Source organism: Rhinolophus hipposideros (genome assembly GCF_964194185.1).
Source record: "Rhinolophus hipposideros genome assembly, chromosome: 17".
Taxonomy (NCBI): Eukaryota; Metazoa; Chordata; class Mammalia; order Chiroptera; family Rhinolophidae; genus Rhinolophus; species Rhinolophus hipposideros.
The window spans coordinates 536144-554468 of NC_138063.1; the positions used below are offsets into that span (position 1 = coordinate 536144).

Sequence of the window (18325 nt, forward strand, 5' to 3'; positions counted from 1 at the left end):
TTTTTGTCCTGATTCCAAAAGTAGTATGGGCATTCTGTATTTTTTTCAAGGAACTTGAAAACCATAATTTCAGCAGCTCCTTCCAACGGCGCCATGAAATCCCAAGGTTAATGTGACTCACCACTGGCCCGTCAGTGGTACTGGGCAGCAGTCCGCTGGGTCTGCCTAGCCAGTCCCTTCTCTCTTACACCACACGCCACTACTGCTTTAGAACTCGGAGCTGGACATGCCAGGCTATCACCTGTGCACCTAAATTGAACCTGGGGGTTAGTGGGTTTTGTTCTCAGTGTTGGTTGGGAAAAGCCAGCCTTTTGGAAGATTCTAAAGTCCCCACGATTTGTATCTAGAGAGCTGAGCATGTTTCCTCTGCTACAAAAATGTGCTTTCATAAAAGTCTGATAAACTCAAGACTTCCTTCAGGAATATTTCAATCTAACAGCACAGATTTAGGCAAGTGAACAGATTTTCTGCATAGTTTTTGGGAAATGGGGTTTTCATGGGGGTCCTTCTCTCAGCTGTGTATGGCCTTGGAGACAGAAACACACTGCCGCTTGTGTGTCTGGTGCAGTGCTGAAACCCATGACTACAGGGGTTTGGGACAGAGGAGCTCTGGATTTTTAGCTCAGGAATTCTGCCTTGTGCCCAACAGACAGGAGTCGGTGCAGGCGGAACCCCTGGCACAGAAAGAGGGAAGGGCGCCTATCGGCCAGCGGGGGTGCAGCGGCCTGTCTGCCTGCTACATTCGCAAGTGTTCCAGGGGCTCAGGGCATTCGTGGGGCGAGCTCTAACTCCTGCCAGCACTTGAGAGAGCAACTGTTCCACCCTTTGGAAGTTTCACTCAAAGGAAGATAATGGAGACAAAAACATGCCTGGAAGGGCAGAGGCGGGATTTAACACCTACACGGAAACCGCCTGGCAAACGCCCTGGGAAAGCCCAGGATGGGGCTCGCGGCAGCTGGGACACGGGCAGGCCTAGGTGCCTCACCTTGGTGAGGTCCTTGTAGAGTTCCGGGTACAGCATGGCCATCTCGGGCTTCACGTCCTGGTCCAGCACCAGGGAGAACACAGGAAACATGGTGTAGACCGTCGCGTACCTGGGGTCCGAGAGGAGGCAGGTCAGCAGACCACAGACACACGTCTCAGCCAGAGGCCAAAGTGCCAAACACTAAACAGAAGACAGACAAGCTGGGCCACGGACGATCCCCCAAACCCAACGGTCCCCACCGCACCGCAGGGTGGTCTGTGGGACACCATGTGCATGGGTGGCGAGCGGGACCAGGTTCTTTTTACAAACATTTGGAGATTGTTGCAGACTCAGAGCAGGCGTCAGACGTGACATCGAGGACCCGTTCGGTCTTTACCCGCAATGGCAGCGTCCTGCCCACTGCAGCCCACCCCACAGGCAGGAGGGGACGCGCCAGCGCCCAGACACACACAGCCCTCAGCCCACGTCCTCCTGCCAGCACTCCCCTTCCAGCCCCCTCGCCCCGGACACCACAAAGCTGGTCTCCATTTTACACTTTTTGTCACTTCAAGGCTATCTATGTGCAGCCCGTGGCAGGTGGCCGCTGGGGCGTTCTCACTTGGCCCGATCCCCTGGGGCTGCCGGGGTCTTGCAGTGCCAGCCGACCGACCGACTGCAGCTGTAGACGTACCAGTTTCTGGGGCCCCACCATTCACAGAAGTGCATCCAGGTGATTCCCAGTTGCTGGTTATTACAAACGAAACTGCCACAAGCATTCACTGCAGTTCTTTTTTTGTGTGTTTTTGGTAAGAGTAAGTGTTCACTTATTTTGGACAGTACTGCCAACGGGGGTCGTAAGCCCAGGGGTGTGGGTGCTGGGTCACAGGGTGCATGTGGTTTTGTAAAAAACTGCTGAGCTGTGTCCCAGAGCGGCAGCACGTGGTGGCCCAGTCTCTCCAGCAAAATCTTTTCTGTCACAGATTGGTTCATCCGTTGTGCTGGGTGAGTGGCGCTCTCCTTCGTGGTTTGAACCTGCACCCCAATGCGTGCTGCCACGCCCCCTCTCCACGTGCCTGTACCTCCCCGTACCCGCTGGGTGAGATGTCATCGCGACGGTCCCACGTCCAGTGGGATTTCCTGGGCATGTGGCTTCCCTCCCGGACGGGGCTCTGGCTGCAGCACCCCTGTCCTTTCCTGCAGCACAGCAGCGAGGTCCGCCATTCCTCTGGCCTGTTTCCTGACGGGACGCCTGCTGTCACCGAACTGTTTTACCCCCCCAGGTAAGGTGTCCTCTCTGTCGCTGCTTCCAAAGTGTTCGCCTCTAGTTTTCGCAAGTTGACTGTGATGTGTCTTGGTGTGAATTTCTTTGAATTTATCCGTTTGGGGTTTGCTTACCTTCTTGAATCTGTGGGTTTACGCTTTTGTGAAATTTGGGAAGTTTTCACCATTATTTCCTCAAGTCCTTTCGGCCCTGCCCTTTCCTCCTCCTGAGACTCCAAGGACACGTGTGCGAGACCTGTGTTAACGCCTGGCACGCCCGAGGCTCTGCTGTCTTGTTCACTCTCACTGCTGTTTCACGGAGGGTTTTCCAACATCCTTTCCTGCCATTCATGCAGGCCCCATTGCCTCCGTGCCCCTGTGCGTTTTTGTTCTGGTTATTATGCTTTCAGTTCTACAATTTCCCTTTGATTCTGCTTTATATTTTGTTTCTTTGCTAAGACATTTTTTCATTTGTTCCCAATGCGTTCATAATTGCTCATCAAAGCACTTTTACACCTTTGCAGAGAATTCTCTCATCTCTGCATCTCAGGGTGCTGGTTTGTCTTTTTCACTCCCTTTAAATCTTCTTGGTTCTTGGTGGGGCAAGTGGTTTTCTACAGACACCTGGACATCTGGGTTTGTGCAGGAGACCGGCTCCAACCTTAGCGTCCTGACGCTGCTTTGCTGGGGAAGGTGGGCGCTGAGTCCTTACTTGGGGTGGGGTCCTGCCTGCCCACGTGGCCATTGGGGAGGGTACCCCACTGTAGCCAGGTGAGGGTGGGAGTGCTGGCTTCCCACTTTCCAGGGAGGTGGGGACAGTACTCTGCAGTTCCAGCTGTGACTCCTTCAGCTCCCAGCATGGGACACACAAGGGAGGAGCTGAGAACCCGCCGCTGTGTGCCATCCCAGGGGCCCTGAGACCCGCCTGGACTTTTTAAGATGACATTTCACCTATGAAAAAGCTGTTAGGTTGGGAGGTTATCCAGTTGCAGGCAGAGATGCAAAAGAGTCTGAAGACACCACTGTACCTGTCAGCGTGACAGGTGAACACCTGGGGCCAAATTCCGCTTTGCTCTAAGGCTTCTGTGGTCACCAAGGGCGGTCATGTAGGGGGGGAAGCACACAGCCTCTCGTGCAGGAGACTGCAGTCTGCTTCCTGTTGCTCATGCTCTTGGATTTGGCTGCTGGGCAGAAATCTTAAATATCTATGTGCCTCAGAGAGCTTTACGTGCCTTCAACTTCTTGATGACATAAACCTGGTATTAGGTTGGTGCAAAAGTAACTGCAATTTAAAAGGTTAAAAACAATGGCAAAAACTGCAATTACTTTTGCACTAAACTAATACTTTTCAATATTCCTCCAGATCTTTAATTACTTTGGTTAATCTTCTTGGAACAATTCCCAGCTCCCTTGGAATTTAGGGACTGAAAGGGCCAGGCAGTCCAGACAGAACACGCTGACATGGGACACAGGCTTGTCCCGGGTCTGCTGACACATGACGAGCGGCGTCTGTCAGCAGTGCGTGACTCACCAGGTCATAGGAACGTCCGCGGGTAGTCTCCATCCGTGTAAAGCGCTTCTGTGAGAACTCCCGCTCTTCTCTGCCAGACATTTCTCCAGCTTTCCAACCTTTAGGAAATCTCATCACTACCCGCTTTGACTGAATTAACTACTGAGGCATGGTTTTCAGTGTGCAGTCTGGTGACTTTTGACTGTTTAAAGTCCTGTAACCTGCAGCCCCTGAAAGGGCCCCTGGTGACGCTCCCCAGCCCTGGGTAAGCCAGAGAACTGTGAGGTTCCCCACGATGGACGTGCTGCCCTCCAGTGTCACGCAGACGGGTCACACAGCAGGAGCCCCTGTGCCTGGCTGCTTTCCTGAGCATGGGGTCCCTGAGAACCACCCGCGTGGCCTGTCCTCACCTCTCTCCCGTGTTGCACGTGGAGGGAGCAGTTGGCTGTCCTGCTCGTCACCTGGTGGGTGTTTGGCTGTGCCTGTCTCTGGTCATCACACACAACGCTAGGAACAAACGGGTGCCAGTGCTCGTGTGCAAATGGGCAACACGGAGGGGGACGACTGGGTCCTATGTGGGATCTTAATCATATAAAAGCTGTCAAACCCTGTTCTGCAGCGGTGGCACCGTTTTGCACTCCTACTAGGGACGTGTAAGATTCTAGGTACTCCACCTTTTCGCCGACACTTAGCATGGTCAGTCTTCTTACTTGGTTTCTGCAGTGCATACTCGCTGTGTGTTACATTTGTATTTTCTGTAACTGTTGATGATAAATATATTTCCAAGTGCTTATTTTCCATTCTTGTATCTTCTTTTATAATGTATGTACAAATCTTTACCCTTTTGAAAAAAAAACACTGAGTTGTTTAGAGAGGATTAAATACTCCTGATGCAAATCCTGTGTCCTGTGTGTACAGAAAAGTTTTTCCCAGTCCGCCTTTTTATTTGAATAATGTGTCTTTAGAAGAGTGAAGAACGCTGAGTGCCTGGAGCTGGTTCTGTCCACATCCAGTCGGCTGGGCCGAGGGGAGGGGACCTAGTCCCAGTGGAACGAGCAAGCCAGGGGCATGTGGATGCCCGAGTCGCTGTCTCAGGGACACGTGTCCACGTAAGAGGTGGTGGCTGACTGAGTGCCACCCGCCAGCAGCCTCACTGCCTGCCCTCCGAGCCCCTTCCTGCCAGGTCCACGTGCTGGTTGTGACGTCCAGTGGGTGTGTGTCCCTGCAGAGCTCTGGGGGGAGAGGCTGAGACGCAAAGATGGGCCTCGGAGTTGGGGAGTTTCCTGGGAGAAGCCATCTAAAGGAGACGGGCCAGGGGACACCGCGTGTGCAGGCTCCAGGGGGAGCAGCCCCGATGCTGGACACGGCGGCAGCATGCCACACCATCACGGGAAAGGGGGCAGTGAAGAGGCTGGAGCCTCAGGGGGCAGGACACATCGCCAGCTGTGACTCGGGCACTGGCAGCTCACAGCACTGACTGTGCAGCAGGGTTGGCCCGGCCCAGCTCCGTTTCCGTGAGCGCTCAGGACACCCACCGCCAGCACGTGTCTGCTCTTGGTTGTCCGCACGGGAGCGTAGGAGCACGTGCCCGACTGCCTCGCCTCTGCCTCCTACGGGCTCTGTGGGTCTCTGCTCGCACCTACGATGCAGGTAAGCTCGCAGCCTGTGTCACAGGGACACCATGGGGCTGCGATGGCTCAGAGCAGTGCTGGGAGCACGTGTTCACTACGTGCCGTGGGAAACGCCTGGCTAGTGAGTGATGGGCTCCACGGTGTCTGAGAAAACTGGCTGCGTGACCACAATTTCATTTCCTGCTGTAATTATAGAGGATAAGGAGAAAGGAAGTTCCGAATTCCCTTTTAACAGATCCAGTAGGCAAACTGAGCTTCAGTTGTAAACCATGAGCACGCCCTCTGTGTCCTACGATTTGAAGCCACCGAGCAGGTGTCTTTGAAGAGGAGACGGCATTGCGGCCCGGGGGACTGTTATCGCGCCTGTTCTGCAATGTGCTCTGCTCATCTGTGGCTGCTGACCGGTCCTGTCCCGCCATGGTCCCGGTGTTCCAGCCGGGACTGGAGAGGCTACAGGAGGGCCCTTCCATCCGGGGGCTGTGACTGGCTGTCATCGCTCTCCCCAGGATGCCGCAGGGAGCTCTCCAACACCTTGAATCCGACATAGTTCCCCATACAAATTACGGCTTCGCCGTGAAGACAGAAATTCTAATGTGAAATTTGACGGTATTATCACAAGAGGGACGAGAGGACAGGAACTGTCCCCAGGCGCCCTGCAAGCACAGCGATGGTTTCTTATGTCGGCACCTGCCACTCGAAACTCTGACAGCCAACGGGTCAGTCAAACAACACGTTGTGTGGGCCTGTGGGTGAGTGTGCTGAGCAGCGGAGGCCGCACTTACCCCACCATGAGGAAGCCCTGGTACAGAGGGACGGACGCGAAGTAGAAGACAGAGGAGAACACGGCCTGCGGGAGAGGAGGCGACAGCGGTCAGCGCCGGCCCCTGGCCACCGCCCAGGCCCGCCCTCCCGCCCCTGCGGTACCTGCATGGTGGAGATGACCAGGCCCCTGTGCATGACGAACTGGCCGAGCGCCGCCGACCGCTTGTAGCTGCTGCGCCCGTGTACCACCAGCAGGCGACGCACGTGCTCGAAGCGCCGGACGGAGAAGTCCGCCGCCAGCGAGGCCGCCTTCCCCTCCTGCAGCCCGGGCAGCGCTCAGAAACCCTGTGCGGGGCGTAGCCCCCCCCACCCGAAGGTGCCACCCTCCTGCGGCCAAGCGGCGTGGCCCCTGCCACGCGGAGCCCACCCGCTCGCGGGCCACGTGCTTCAGCTCTGTCGCTCACAGAAGCTGCGCAGAGGCGAGCGGGCACCGCCGGGGTGGGGTGGGGGTGGGGGTCGCGGCCCTGTGATCACGGGCGTCGTCAGGACAACCCTCTCGGCCTGTCACCTTTATTTCAAAGAACCTGCCTGCTGACTCAGGAAGCTGCTAGGGCTCGGGGAGGGGAGCCCTTTCACGTGCGGACTGACACGGCTGTCAGGCGCCAGGAAGTACAGCAGCCCAGGGACAGCCGGGACTGGGGTCCCATTTGTTCCAGGTCTTTCTGCGTGTGCTTGCATGTGAGTGCAGCTCACAGTTGGCCAGGAGACATGGACATCAAACATGACCCGTGTGTCAAGCACGAGAGAGAAGGTGCAGGTCCCATGGGTGGCCAAGGTTTGCCAGAGGACATGGTGACGCCTCCAGGAGGGGCCTACAGGTTACAGGGTCCCACACGTCCCTCAGAGCACAGTGAGGACCCCGCAGGGTTTTCGCACAGACCTGCTTTGCTTTCTAGCTGCACTTCCTGAAGGTGTGACAGTGATGGGTTCACCCTTTACCCCACAGCATGGAGCCCAGCACACAGCCGAGGGCACACTCAGGCACCACGGTGACGGGACAAACGCACCTTCCCTTCAATCCCAATCCCGCAGTCTGCAGCCTGAATCATGCTCACATCGTTCCCTCCATCACCTGCACAGAAAATGCAATGAAGTAAAAGCCTGCACACACAGCTGTTTCTCACCAGCACAGGCCGAGTCAGGACACCCAGTGACACAGATACCACCAACCGGCTGCCTGACCTCGAACACAATTGTCCCCGTCATTTGCATGACAGTGTCTGCGAGATGCAGGGCTCCGAACACGAGGCCACAGGGACACGGCTGGGACGTCCCCGGAGAGGACTCACCGATGGCGCAGGTGCGTCTGTGTGTGTGCTGCCGCAGCAGCTGCACGATGCGAGCCTTCTGGGTGGGCGAGCAACGGCAGCACACGACGGCAGGGCACTGGCAGGCCAGCTCCACGAGCTCGTGCTCGTAGTACCGCAGACACACCTGCAACATAGACCCGCTCACACCACCGGCAGCCGTAGCGGCGCCCAACGGCCTCCTCCCAACGCACGGGCTGGTCTTGCCCTGTGCTAGCCAGTGTGTCACTGCCCTCACACTGCCACGACATTTCTTCCGGCTCATCACAGTTGCCTCTACTGCTGCCATGACAGCAGTGACTGCAAAGACAGCAGACTTGCAAAAGCAGCCAGACAAATACACTCAACTCTGGAAGCCCTTTGTCCAGCAGCAGGAAAAACAGACACATGCTGGGCCAGAGACCAGCCCCACCTCCAGGGAGATGGGCAGACAGACAGACAGACAGACACATGCTGGGCCAGAGACCAGCCTCACCTCCAGGGAGATGGGCAGACAGACAGACAGACAGACACATGCTGGGCCAGAGACCAGCCTCACCTCCAGGGAGATGGGCAGACAGACAGACAGACACATGCTGGGCCAGAGACCAGCCCCACCTCCAGGGAGATGGGCAGACAGACAGACAGACACATGCTGGGCCAGAGACCAGCCTCACCTCCAGGGAGATGGGCAGACAGACAGACAGACACATGCTGGGCCAGAGACCAGCCTCACCTCCAGGGAGATGGGCAGACAGACAGACAGACACATGCTGGGCCAGAGACCAGCCTCACCTCCAGGGAGTCCCCAGATATGACCAGTGCACAGTCATGCTTCCTTCGAAAGGCGTTCAGCTCCAGATGGGCCTCTCCTCGACTGGTGACCTGCACCAAAGGGGGAGGGTCCCACATTACAGTGTTACTAAAGCCAACGCTCTGACATAAGTCTCGTCTGTCAATCTGTGAGGTCCAGAGGCAGAAGCTACCCCCACGTGAAGCTCTGTAAGAAACAGCTCTTCCCAGTGTCTCCAACAGTGCTGGGGACAAATACCTCCTTACTTAACAGGCTGTTTTTGGGTTTCTGGCTCCTCACAGCGGGCACTCACTCAGTAAAGGCAGTGAAAGTACCACAATTACAACAGGATAAAGTGAGCAGGAGAAGCTGGCTCGTCCAGAAACAGTAACAGGGCACCAGTGAGCTCACAGCTGCTCTGCCCTCGGGGACGACAATGGACTTTGTCAACAGGATCCCAGAAGAGACCACAATGACCATCGATGAAAAGTCCACGGTATTCCACGGTGAGAGCGTGGTGGGGGACAGAGTGCCTCTGAATGACATTTCAGTGCAGCCAGACGGCTCCGCAGCCATGCGGCAGAGGCACAGAAGATCTAAAAGTCTCTTTCAAAATATGTCACCTGATGCAAACGCTTTTGTAAAATGGCTCCTGTTATCCCGGCCACAGGTTTATTCTGTTAGTTCAAGCAAACGATGTGAAGGATTAACGACTTGAAAGAGTAAAACCAAGTCATGATCTTGAAATATCATTAATTTTAGAATGAAAACATTTCAGAAATCAATATACTCGTTTCTTACATTCTTCCTGTGGAGATTTTATGGGGCATAAAAGAAATGATATATTACGGGACAGAAATAAATTAAAAGTTTCATGTGGCCCAAATTAATCTCACACTCATCTTTAAATAGGTAGGTTTTATTGTGGAAATTTCAATTTGTGGTGCTATAATGACAAAAAGTCAACAAAAATTGATCTGAAGTTTTATCAGAATCATTAATAATTTAATTGCAAATAGTAGTCTGCAGGGCCTAATTTGCGATTCTGATGCTTCAAAATAAACTATTTACATGTAAATTATATTCAAATAACTGTTTCTGTAGGTGCCAGTGCTTCATTTAGAACAGACACCGACAGACAATGTCTGTTCTCCCACCATCAATCAAGACCCAAGAAACTTTTATTTTTTGTTTGCGTTAAATTTAGTCATAACTGATACATACAGTAAACACATACATTTAGATCATTTCTATTAGTTTTCCTTGAGCTAATTAAGGAAGAGCGTTTAGTCTGAAATGGTGGTGGAGCACATTCCTCCTCTGAACTGAGCTTGTTTCACAAAACAGCTTCTGGATCATGTGTGACGTGTGTAACTAATAGAAAAATGTAGTTTTTATCAATGGACACACCTATTTTAATACAGATATTTAGTTGTGTAGACAATTCTAATAGTACAACAAAAAAAGACTTGAATTTAGAACTTATTTCACTATCAACAAGCAGCTTTGGATCACATTTAATGTGTATAACTCATAGAAACCTATTTTTAACATGTTTTTATAAACTGAGTAAGAAAATTACAATATTTCTCTTTTAAAACAGACATTCAGTAATTAAGTGACTGCGTATACATTCTCACGAAACCAATAGGTTTTCATTGTGAGATAAAACACAATTCCACGTGATGTGGACACATACTTACAGGTCTGAAGACGTGAATATCCTGTGTCCTGGACACCAAATGTGAGCTCTTGGCAATGCAAGTGGCCGTCTCGAGCTTATCGCCTGTCAGCATCCAGATCTAGGAAACCATTTAACCTGGTGAACTTCTCTATATTACACTTTCATCTCTTAAAACTGTCTCTCCTTGAACGGATATTGGTACACCCATGCTTACAGCATCACTATTCACACTATCTGAAACGTGAAGCAATGCATATGTCCACGAACGGCTGGACAAGTGGAATGTGGCACAGGTACAATGCAACAGAAACGAGCTGTGAGGACACTGCTGAGTGAAATATACCAGCCACAGAAGGGCACATGGTCTAACGGGGACAGAGTTTCTTCAGTTGGAGATGAGAAAGCTCATGAGACGATGGAGGTGACGGCTGCACACACTGTTAGTGTATTTAGTGCCAGTGAACTAGACACTTAAACGTGGTTGGGATGGTGCATTTTATGTCATGTACGCTTCACCAGAGTAAAAAGTCTCTGATGATTTGCTTAGTAATACAAGTAAGAGCAAAGTGACACTCAGACTCGGGGCTGAAATCTGGGGCACGTGAGTGAGTGCAGCTCGGGAATCGCATGGCTTAGGCTGGGCAGACAAGTGCACACGTCAAAAGGCAGGTTCACGCAGCTTCCAGGCCAAACAAACAGGCCCAAGGTGTCCCACGGTCATGGCTCAAGAGCTGGGAGCCCCTGCACACCCCGTGCCAGCTTGCTGCTTTCTCAGCCAGAAGCTGTGCTTCCAAGTGGGTAAACAGGTGGCAGTGAAGCCGAAAGGTGTACGAAACAAAGCATGTCCAGTAGTCCTGCTTTTACTGAAAGGCACACACACGCACACGTATGTACATAAATGTCCCCAGTCTAAAATGAGAGCAAAACCAGGACGTTACATAGGTAATCGGACGGCTTATACATGTACTTTGTAACAGCAAAACCTTCCCGTGTGGGTGTTTCAGATGCCGTATGCACCAGGCACAAATAGGCATTTTTGGATCAGGAACGAGAAAGTTATCTGTACGGATTCTTTGCTTGGGTGTAGTCTGTGTGTGGTCCTCGCTGTCTGGGTATCTGCTTTTTATTCATTTTACGCATCTTTACGCACCTCACTGAGCCAGACCTGAGATCCTGACACTGTCGGGAACAAGTGACACACAAGAACAAGAACTACCACGGATGGGCCTGCAGCTCAGGAGCGCGTGACCTGCTGAGGGGTCTCTGCGTTTCGAGGGCTCTCTGAAGTGACACGCTCTCACCGCGTGGAGAGGGAAAGTGGGTCTCCTTTCCATAGGAAATGGAAAGAAAAAAAGAGAGGCCTGCAGGAGGTCTCAGAGCTCAGGAGTTGATACAAATGCTCCAATCTTACGCAACAACACTCACTGCTCTAATCTGCCAATAATCTGGCACGGGAGATTGAGGGGCTGATTTACAGCCTATGAAGAACACAAGAAAACCAGCGTGCAAACGACCAGGGTGAAGGGTAACTGGTCTCAGTCTGAAGTGCGCCCGCGTCCTGCCACCCGAGCCCTCAGTGCCTCCTGACTGACAGCTGTCCCTGTCCCACAAGGGGGCAGCTCCCACCACGCCCTGTAGGCCCACCCTGCCCTGAAGCCAGGCGCGGCTGGGCAGCTCCCTCCATTCTGTGTCTAGTCTGCCTGTCCACAAGTCAGTCTTAAAATAAAAGCAGCGATGCGCCGAAACACAAATTGTCACTGAGCATGGCTGCTCCGCAGCCGCCCACCCTCCCAGAAGGTGCGGGGCGGCCTGGGTGGTACCTTGATGCCGGCGTTCCGCAGCGTCTCCAGTGTGGGCCTCACATGTTCTTGCAGCCGGTCCTCTACCCCCGTGACGCACAGCAGCTGCATGTCCCGCTCCAGGCTCTCCAGCACTGCCGCCACCTTGAGCGCCCGGTCATGCACGCTCAGCCGGGCCTGCGCGTGTCGGCTCTGAGGACACAGACAGCTGTGTGCACCTGTGTGTCACCTGTGCATGGTCAGCTCTGAAGACGGGGAGGGGCTATGCTGTCAATCCCTCGGGATTTACTGAACATGGAACCTGCAACATTAGGGGCTTCCCCTGTCACTCGCGGACTCCTTTCCCAGCAGGCTGGACAAGCAGCGGAAGCATGGGCTGGGGGACTAAGTTCTGACGCTCCTGCGCTGGGGCCACAGGACCCCCTGAGTTCACACAGCGGGTACCAGGCGTGCAGGGGCTGGATGTGTGTCAGGGAGCTGAGCCAGGCTGCTCACCTCAAAATCCTGGTACTGTTCCTCTGAGAGCGTCCTCTTCGCCACCACCAGGGTGCGCAGGCCTTCACGGGCCATGTTCCCACACTGGAAAAGAAGGCGCAGGTGACACACGGCCCAGCCCGGCCCGACAGCCCCTCTCTGGCGAGTCTGTCCTGCCGAAGTCTGTCCATCCCGCGTAAGCGAGAGACGAGCCGGGCGGCAGGCTGATCCGGTTTCAGCTGCCCCTGGCAGGCGGTGTACAGCACACAGCACACTGCCCTGTACACACGCTGTCCCATTAAGTCCCCATCCCACAGTGACTTCTGAGGGCGAGAAGCAAAGGCACAGGACAGAGTCGTGTCACAGCGCAGCTCTCCAAGTAACAAGCACAATTCTTTGTCACCCCAACTCAGACTTGTGAGCTACACGACTTTCAGTGTTGACACCAGCCGCGCAGTGTAACACGGATCATTAGATGGACTCTGGGCAGGGGCCCAGCAAAGGCGGTGCCAGACGCAGGGCAGGGTCTGCCGCCGTGACATGGGGACAGGAGAGGGCTTTCTGCAGGTGTGTTTAGCAAAGGCCAAGGGTACGGATTCTAAGTCACAGCTAGAGAACAACGCATCACAGACAATGTCTCCAGCGTACATTTACAAACACAAAGCCGATCATGTGATTGTGCCCTTAAGCACACGTATTACAAACAAACAAATCAGCTCTTTTAATGAGAAGTCAGTAAACTTGGGAATGCAGTGTTACGACTGACAGTCAGTGTCTGCGATGGGAAGGAAAGAATGGCGCGCCCGCAGACCGACCTGGGACGTCCTGCACGTGCGCACTGCAGCATGGGTGCCAGCTCTGGGAGGCAACCCCAGCCACAGCGACGGGCAGTCCCAGCCACTGAAGGGATCGTGACTTTGAGTGTCTGCCCTTCTGCGCATCAGAATTGGAGACATGAGTGGAAATCCCACATCGCCCAGGGGCAAGCACGCAGGCTGGCTGATAAACAGGCCAGACGCATCTTCCAGACTCACCCTGGCTCGCTGACCCCGAGCAGAGACCCTGCCACCTCCCACCGTGTCCCCAGGGCAAGGCTAGTGTTTCTAGGGACTTCACCTGCTCCACGTGGGAGACTCAGTCACTACCTCTGGTGACAAGTCGTTAAAACCTGCAGGCACGTAAACGGCATCAACCATGCCGCTTTTCTGAAACTCTTTGAATTCAGGCGGTTGACTAGGTCTGATGCTGTTACACACGCAGACTGTTGTCATGGCAGAAAGGGTGACAGAGCGGTCCCAGCTCAGAAGGCTCTGCATGGGGACCTAGGGGACGGTGGCACGATCACACCTCCCTTGCTCCCCAATTCTACGCCCCTTGTTTCAGTTACAGGAACAGTCAGAGGGAGGGGGCCGGGTGCCCCCACACCCCTTCGGTGCAGGCCACGCTTACTGGAAGTCTGTGTGCAGATGTCCAGTGCACGTTTCCTAAGACTGGCCTATCCATGTTACGATGTGGGAATGTGTGGGTGTTTTTGGTTCTTGTGTTTTCCTAACATTTGAAGAACACACGTTTATAGCCCAGAGCCCCACCTGGGAGCGTGCTGAGACAGAAGCCTTAGGAACCCCCCGGGAACTTGGGCTCTGCGCGCACGGCAGCATCTCATCAAGGACGGGGGGGAGGTCAGGGATTCATCTAAGGGGAGAAATTGCATGTTGAGGAAATAAATGGACAAAGGCTCTTTCATAAAGTTATCTTTGCGAGAGACAATCTGACACTGTCTGTCTGTTGCAAGACAGTTATTGATTTGACTTCATAAAGCTAAATAAATTAAACAAGTATTTTATAATTAATTGTGCATCATTATGACCCAAAGTAATTTTTATGGCATTTTGCTAGGTCTTCAGGGAGCTTGATTTATTCATGTCCCTGATTAAATGGCAGAGCCTGAGGGCTATTGATTCCTATTGCCAATACCGTCATGCACAGGGGTGTGGCCGCAGTGACAGACCGTCGGCCGTGAGGGGCCCCGGGATGCTGACGGTGGTGTGCACGCACTGAGAAGGCACCGTGCTGATTGCTGGGCTTTGCTTTTACTTTGAAATCCAGCTTCTTATTAACACGTAAATGGAAACAACAAATAATATAACCTCACGTGGCCAAATGCAAATGGTTATTTGTTTACAGAGCATTTGATGAAATAGAGCATTGGTTATGTTTGCATCTTACTTTCCATTTTTAAAGTGAGTCCTAAAGTGAGTACAAGTTAGAATTAGATTAAAATGCGAATTAAAATCTTCTTGCAAATAATTTAGGTTAAAAAATGAGTATCACTAAAATATAACTTTGGCTATATGTACATTACTATTTCAGAATTTTAAATGACTGATTAGTACTGCTTTCTATTTATTCACCAATATAAACAAAATATCCTTTATAAGGACTTACTTGTATATATCTACATGCATCCACAAAAACCTGAAATAGTTGTTTATGTAGAAAGTAAGCCACTTGTAACAGTACTCTATCCCTTCTGCTTTATGAAACTGAGAAGGACTGGCATCGTTTAAAATGATCTGGAGGAAAAACAACACCGCCTTGGGGTCGGGTTTGAAATGTGGCACCCAGTTTCTTCCAGTGATACCAGCGGAAGAAACAAGCTGTGGAGAAGGTGTTTTGTGTCCGTGCACCGAACCTCGTCTCCGTGTCTGCACAACAGCCGGCCCGTTACCTCCTCCTCCAGCCAGTCGTTGTACTGGACGATGGTGCACATAGCTACGTCGGCGCCTTTCATGTAGAACGTGATTTCTGCCGTGGACTCATCCTGGAATGAAAGAGGAGAAACAGGTACGTTTAGGCCACACGTAAGAATGGTCGCTCTGAAGGAGAGGTCGGAGACGCGACCCTCCGGGAAGCTGCTTGTGAGCTGCTCCAGCATCTTTGTGTGCAGGGCTGTCCCCCGGGAGCTCTGGCCACCAGGACCTGAGAACACTGCTGCAGGTCTCGACGGCCGTGCGGAAATGCGATGTGCTGGGTGCCTGCAACTGCAGTGCACATCACTCGCTCAGCTTTTCACAGTTTGATCAAATAGGCTTCCTGTTTGGCCAACTTCAAGACAGAGTTTTGGTATTTGCTAGAACAATTAACAGGGTATATTTTAGCAACCTTAGGGTCACAGATCATTCTGGAGTTAAAACTGCTGGTGAACACAAAACGAAACAGCTTCAGCTGATTTCAAAAACTAAAAAATAGCACCTTGTACTAATTCTGCCTCAGCCGTCTTAGCAGAGCCACACCAACTGAGACTTTACTGAGAATTTTTCCACTGAGACTTTACTGAGAAAAACCCAGTGTAACAAGCCTGAAGCGAGTGAGTGAGGACTGCGGGCAACGTCCCAGCAGCCAGCGCAGCAGCGACCCTGAGGGGAGCCTGGGGCCAGGCCGTACCCTGACGATGACACCCATGCGCTTGCTCTCCGACGTGAAGGGGAACGTCTGCAGGACGCTGTAGGTCAGGATCTGGCCACTGGGCGTTCTCAGCTGCATGGAGGTGAGGTCTCTGTTGACCAGGGTTAGGCCGACGCTCTCCGTCCACTGCACCAGGGCCACCTGGAAGAGACCAGCGAGATGTGAGGCTACTTGCTCCCAGGAAGGGAAGCCTTACAGGATTGCGGTCAGAATGCTCGCCAAGGTGCCACCAATTTCACAACTCACTGTGCCCAGAACGTTTCACTTTTGTGGGTTGTCAATGTTCACTTTAGAATAATGTCTCCACAGATAAACGAGACGCATGGCGGAGGCCCTCAGTGACTGACCGCCCTGCGATTCACTCGCTGCCCAGGGCAGGGCTGTCCACACGGATGGGCTCAGGCTGTGGCCAGGGCTGAGGCGCCGGGGGGCTGCGAGCTCGCCGCCTGAGTCCGTCCTGCTCACCTGCCCTTCCTCAGACAAGAGATGAACCGGTGGCAGGCCAACTCTGCAGTCAGTGCGTCCACACGTAAAACCGAAAGCTCGCAGGGCACGAAACAGGGAGGGCTGTAATCTCTTGCACGCGGGTGACCGTCCCCATTGCTTTCAGGGTCTCGTACGCAAGTGCACAGACCAGCAGGACAACTGGTCGAGGACGGGCAAGACACACATGGGAACTGTTTACACAGTTCTGGCAACTCCATTTTATTTTGCACATCATCAAACATCGCAATTCACCTTTTAAAATATATTTCTGATATTTTATAAAGTTTACATAGTAATGTGAGACTAAGATAAATGGAACGGAATAATTTCAGAAGAGCAGGATTGAGAGTGAAATTACCATAACGATCCTGTATTTTTGGTGATTTCAGTTACAATCAGAAAAGGCCTAAGGGGTGCAGCACTCCAACAGCCTTCTCAACGCGGGTCCTCATCTGAGCCCCCAAAACAGAAGAGACTGAGGCGCCATTTTCTCGGCGTGGGAGGGTGCACAGCTGGTGCCGTTCGAGACACGCAGCCAAGCTGCCCCGTCTGCACGAGACGCCTGGGAGCACCGGGCCGCTCCTCCCCGTGTCCCTCCCGATGCCACCGCTTCTGCAGAGACGCATGAGAAGTCCCCTCCAGCTGGTCTCTCCTCACCCACTGCCTTCCTTCCCTGCGGGGTCCCAAAGGTCACTCTCCTGGTCCCACTTCCCAGTCTATCCCACAGCCCATCACGGGACACAATTCAGAAGTCTGCTTTGAGGTAGGAATAGCGCTGTACAGTGTGCACGTTTCTCCCCAGCCCCAATTGGCCATTAAAAATACAAATTTCATCTAAACTAATAGTCACAGTTAGCTGATTTTTAAATTTAGGACAGCAAAATGTTACATATGAGATGGCCAACTAGTGAGATTTAACTGAGTAGGACTGCTGTCACTTAGCCACGAGCTACACTCTGAAATCTGTTCAGGAATCTGAGAGGCACGGCCCATGCTCATCGGTCAGCCTGCACCTCAGCACACAACCCAGCGGTCAGTGCTGGAAGAGTTACACTGCAGGAAAAGGTCTGACCTTGAGCCTTTCCTCTTTAACCTTGGCCCTCTGAGTCTGTGGGGGACTGAAAGATAAGAGCTGTCCTGTGCAGGCATGACACCTGCTTAGTGCCTAAAACCTCTGGTCAAATCGGAAAATGTGCTCAACAGGCCAGAACACTGAATTTAAAGAGATAAGACAAATGTGACGTGAGAATAAACCACAGGCCCGCATTTCTGCTGCACTTGGGCGGGTGGGACCACAGCGCAGTGGTATACTGCTGCTGCATTTGGGAGAACACTGTTTGGGGGCCCACCCAGCATTTTACCTTCACCACCCCGATGCTCTCGCTCTCTACACAGAACCCATGCTTTTCCTTTTCGTGGGAAACAAATGAAATGACCCAACTTATATTGCTGTCGATTTTGTGAACTTCGTAACAGCTCTATGCTCTCTCTCCAGAAGATAAATCACACAGATAGCAACATATTTAACGTTTGTCAAATGACGTGAGAAACTGCCATCTAAAAATTCTTTGCTTGTGGTTGTCATGTTCTGTTAGAAAAGACTGAAGGACCTGCCCACGGAAGATGCCTCCAGTGAGGTCAGTCAGGACAGCATGCTGACCCCTCACCTCTGCCCAGGAGGAATGAGAGGTCGAGACACTGCCCTCAATGGGGGCAGCTGCCTGACTGGCTTTACTCTCTGCTCTGGGAAGTGACCTTCGAGCCGTGGGAATGTGGGGCCATGCCGACTGTGCACACTACGTGATTTATGGAGGGGGCGCTGGGCTCGCGGTGCCTACAAGGGCTAGAGACGAGGGTCAGCCACGTGGGGTGTCAACCATGTTCACCCTCAATAAAAACCCCGAACACCAAGGCTCAGGAGGCTTTCCTGGGTGAAGAGTCCTCTGTGCACATTGTCACAGAAGATGTTACATGTTGTTGCTGGCAGAGGTAACTGCTGTCCGAATTCCCCAGGGAGAGGACAATGTGAAGTTCGAGCCAGGTCTCTCTGGGCCCCTGGCCCATGCATCTCTTCCCTGGTTGATTTTAACCTGACCCTTCAAGGTCATAGCCGAGAGCATAACCTGAGCAGAATCCGAGGACCCCACACAT

The 18325-nt window shown here is 52.8% G+C and overlaps 1 protein-coding gene across 4 annotated transcripts in view; it reads right to left on the bottom strand.

The window, feature by feature from the left end:
- The window catches only part of ATP9B (ATPase phospholipid transporting 9B (putative)), a 171886-nt gene that overhangs the window by 13390 nt on the left and 140171 nt on the right, over window positions 1-18325 (bottom strand). For all 4 annotated transcript variants that reach the window (XM_081078540.1, XM_081078539.1, XM_081078541.1 and 1 more), the window contains 11 exons: window positions 15668-15829; window positions 14952-15044; window positions 12245-12328; window positions 11771-11941; window positions 9970-10068; window positions 8269-8358; window positions 7477-7621; window positions 7195-7259; window positions 6290-6445; window positions 6148-6212; window positions 986-1094 (listed from right to left, as the gene is read on the bottom strand). In XM_081078540.1, the coding sequence (XP_080934666.1) occupies window positions 986-1094; window positions 6148-6212; window positions 6290-6445; window positions 7195-7259; window positions 7477-7621; window positions 8269-8358; window positions 9970-10068; window positions 11771-11941; window positions 12245-12328; window positions 14952-15044; window positions 15668-15829 (1239 nt within the window). The remainder of the gene's footprint in view (window positions 1-985; window positions 1095-6147; window positions 6213-6289; window positions 6446-7194; window positions 7260-7476; window positions 7622-8268; window positions 8359-9969; window positions 10069-11770; window positions 11942-12244; window positions 12329-14951; window positions 15045-15667; window positions 15830-18325) is intronic.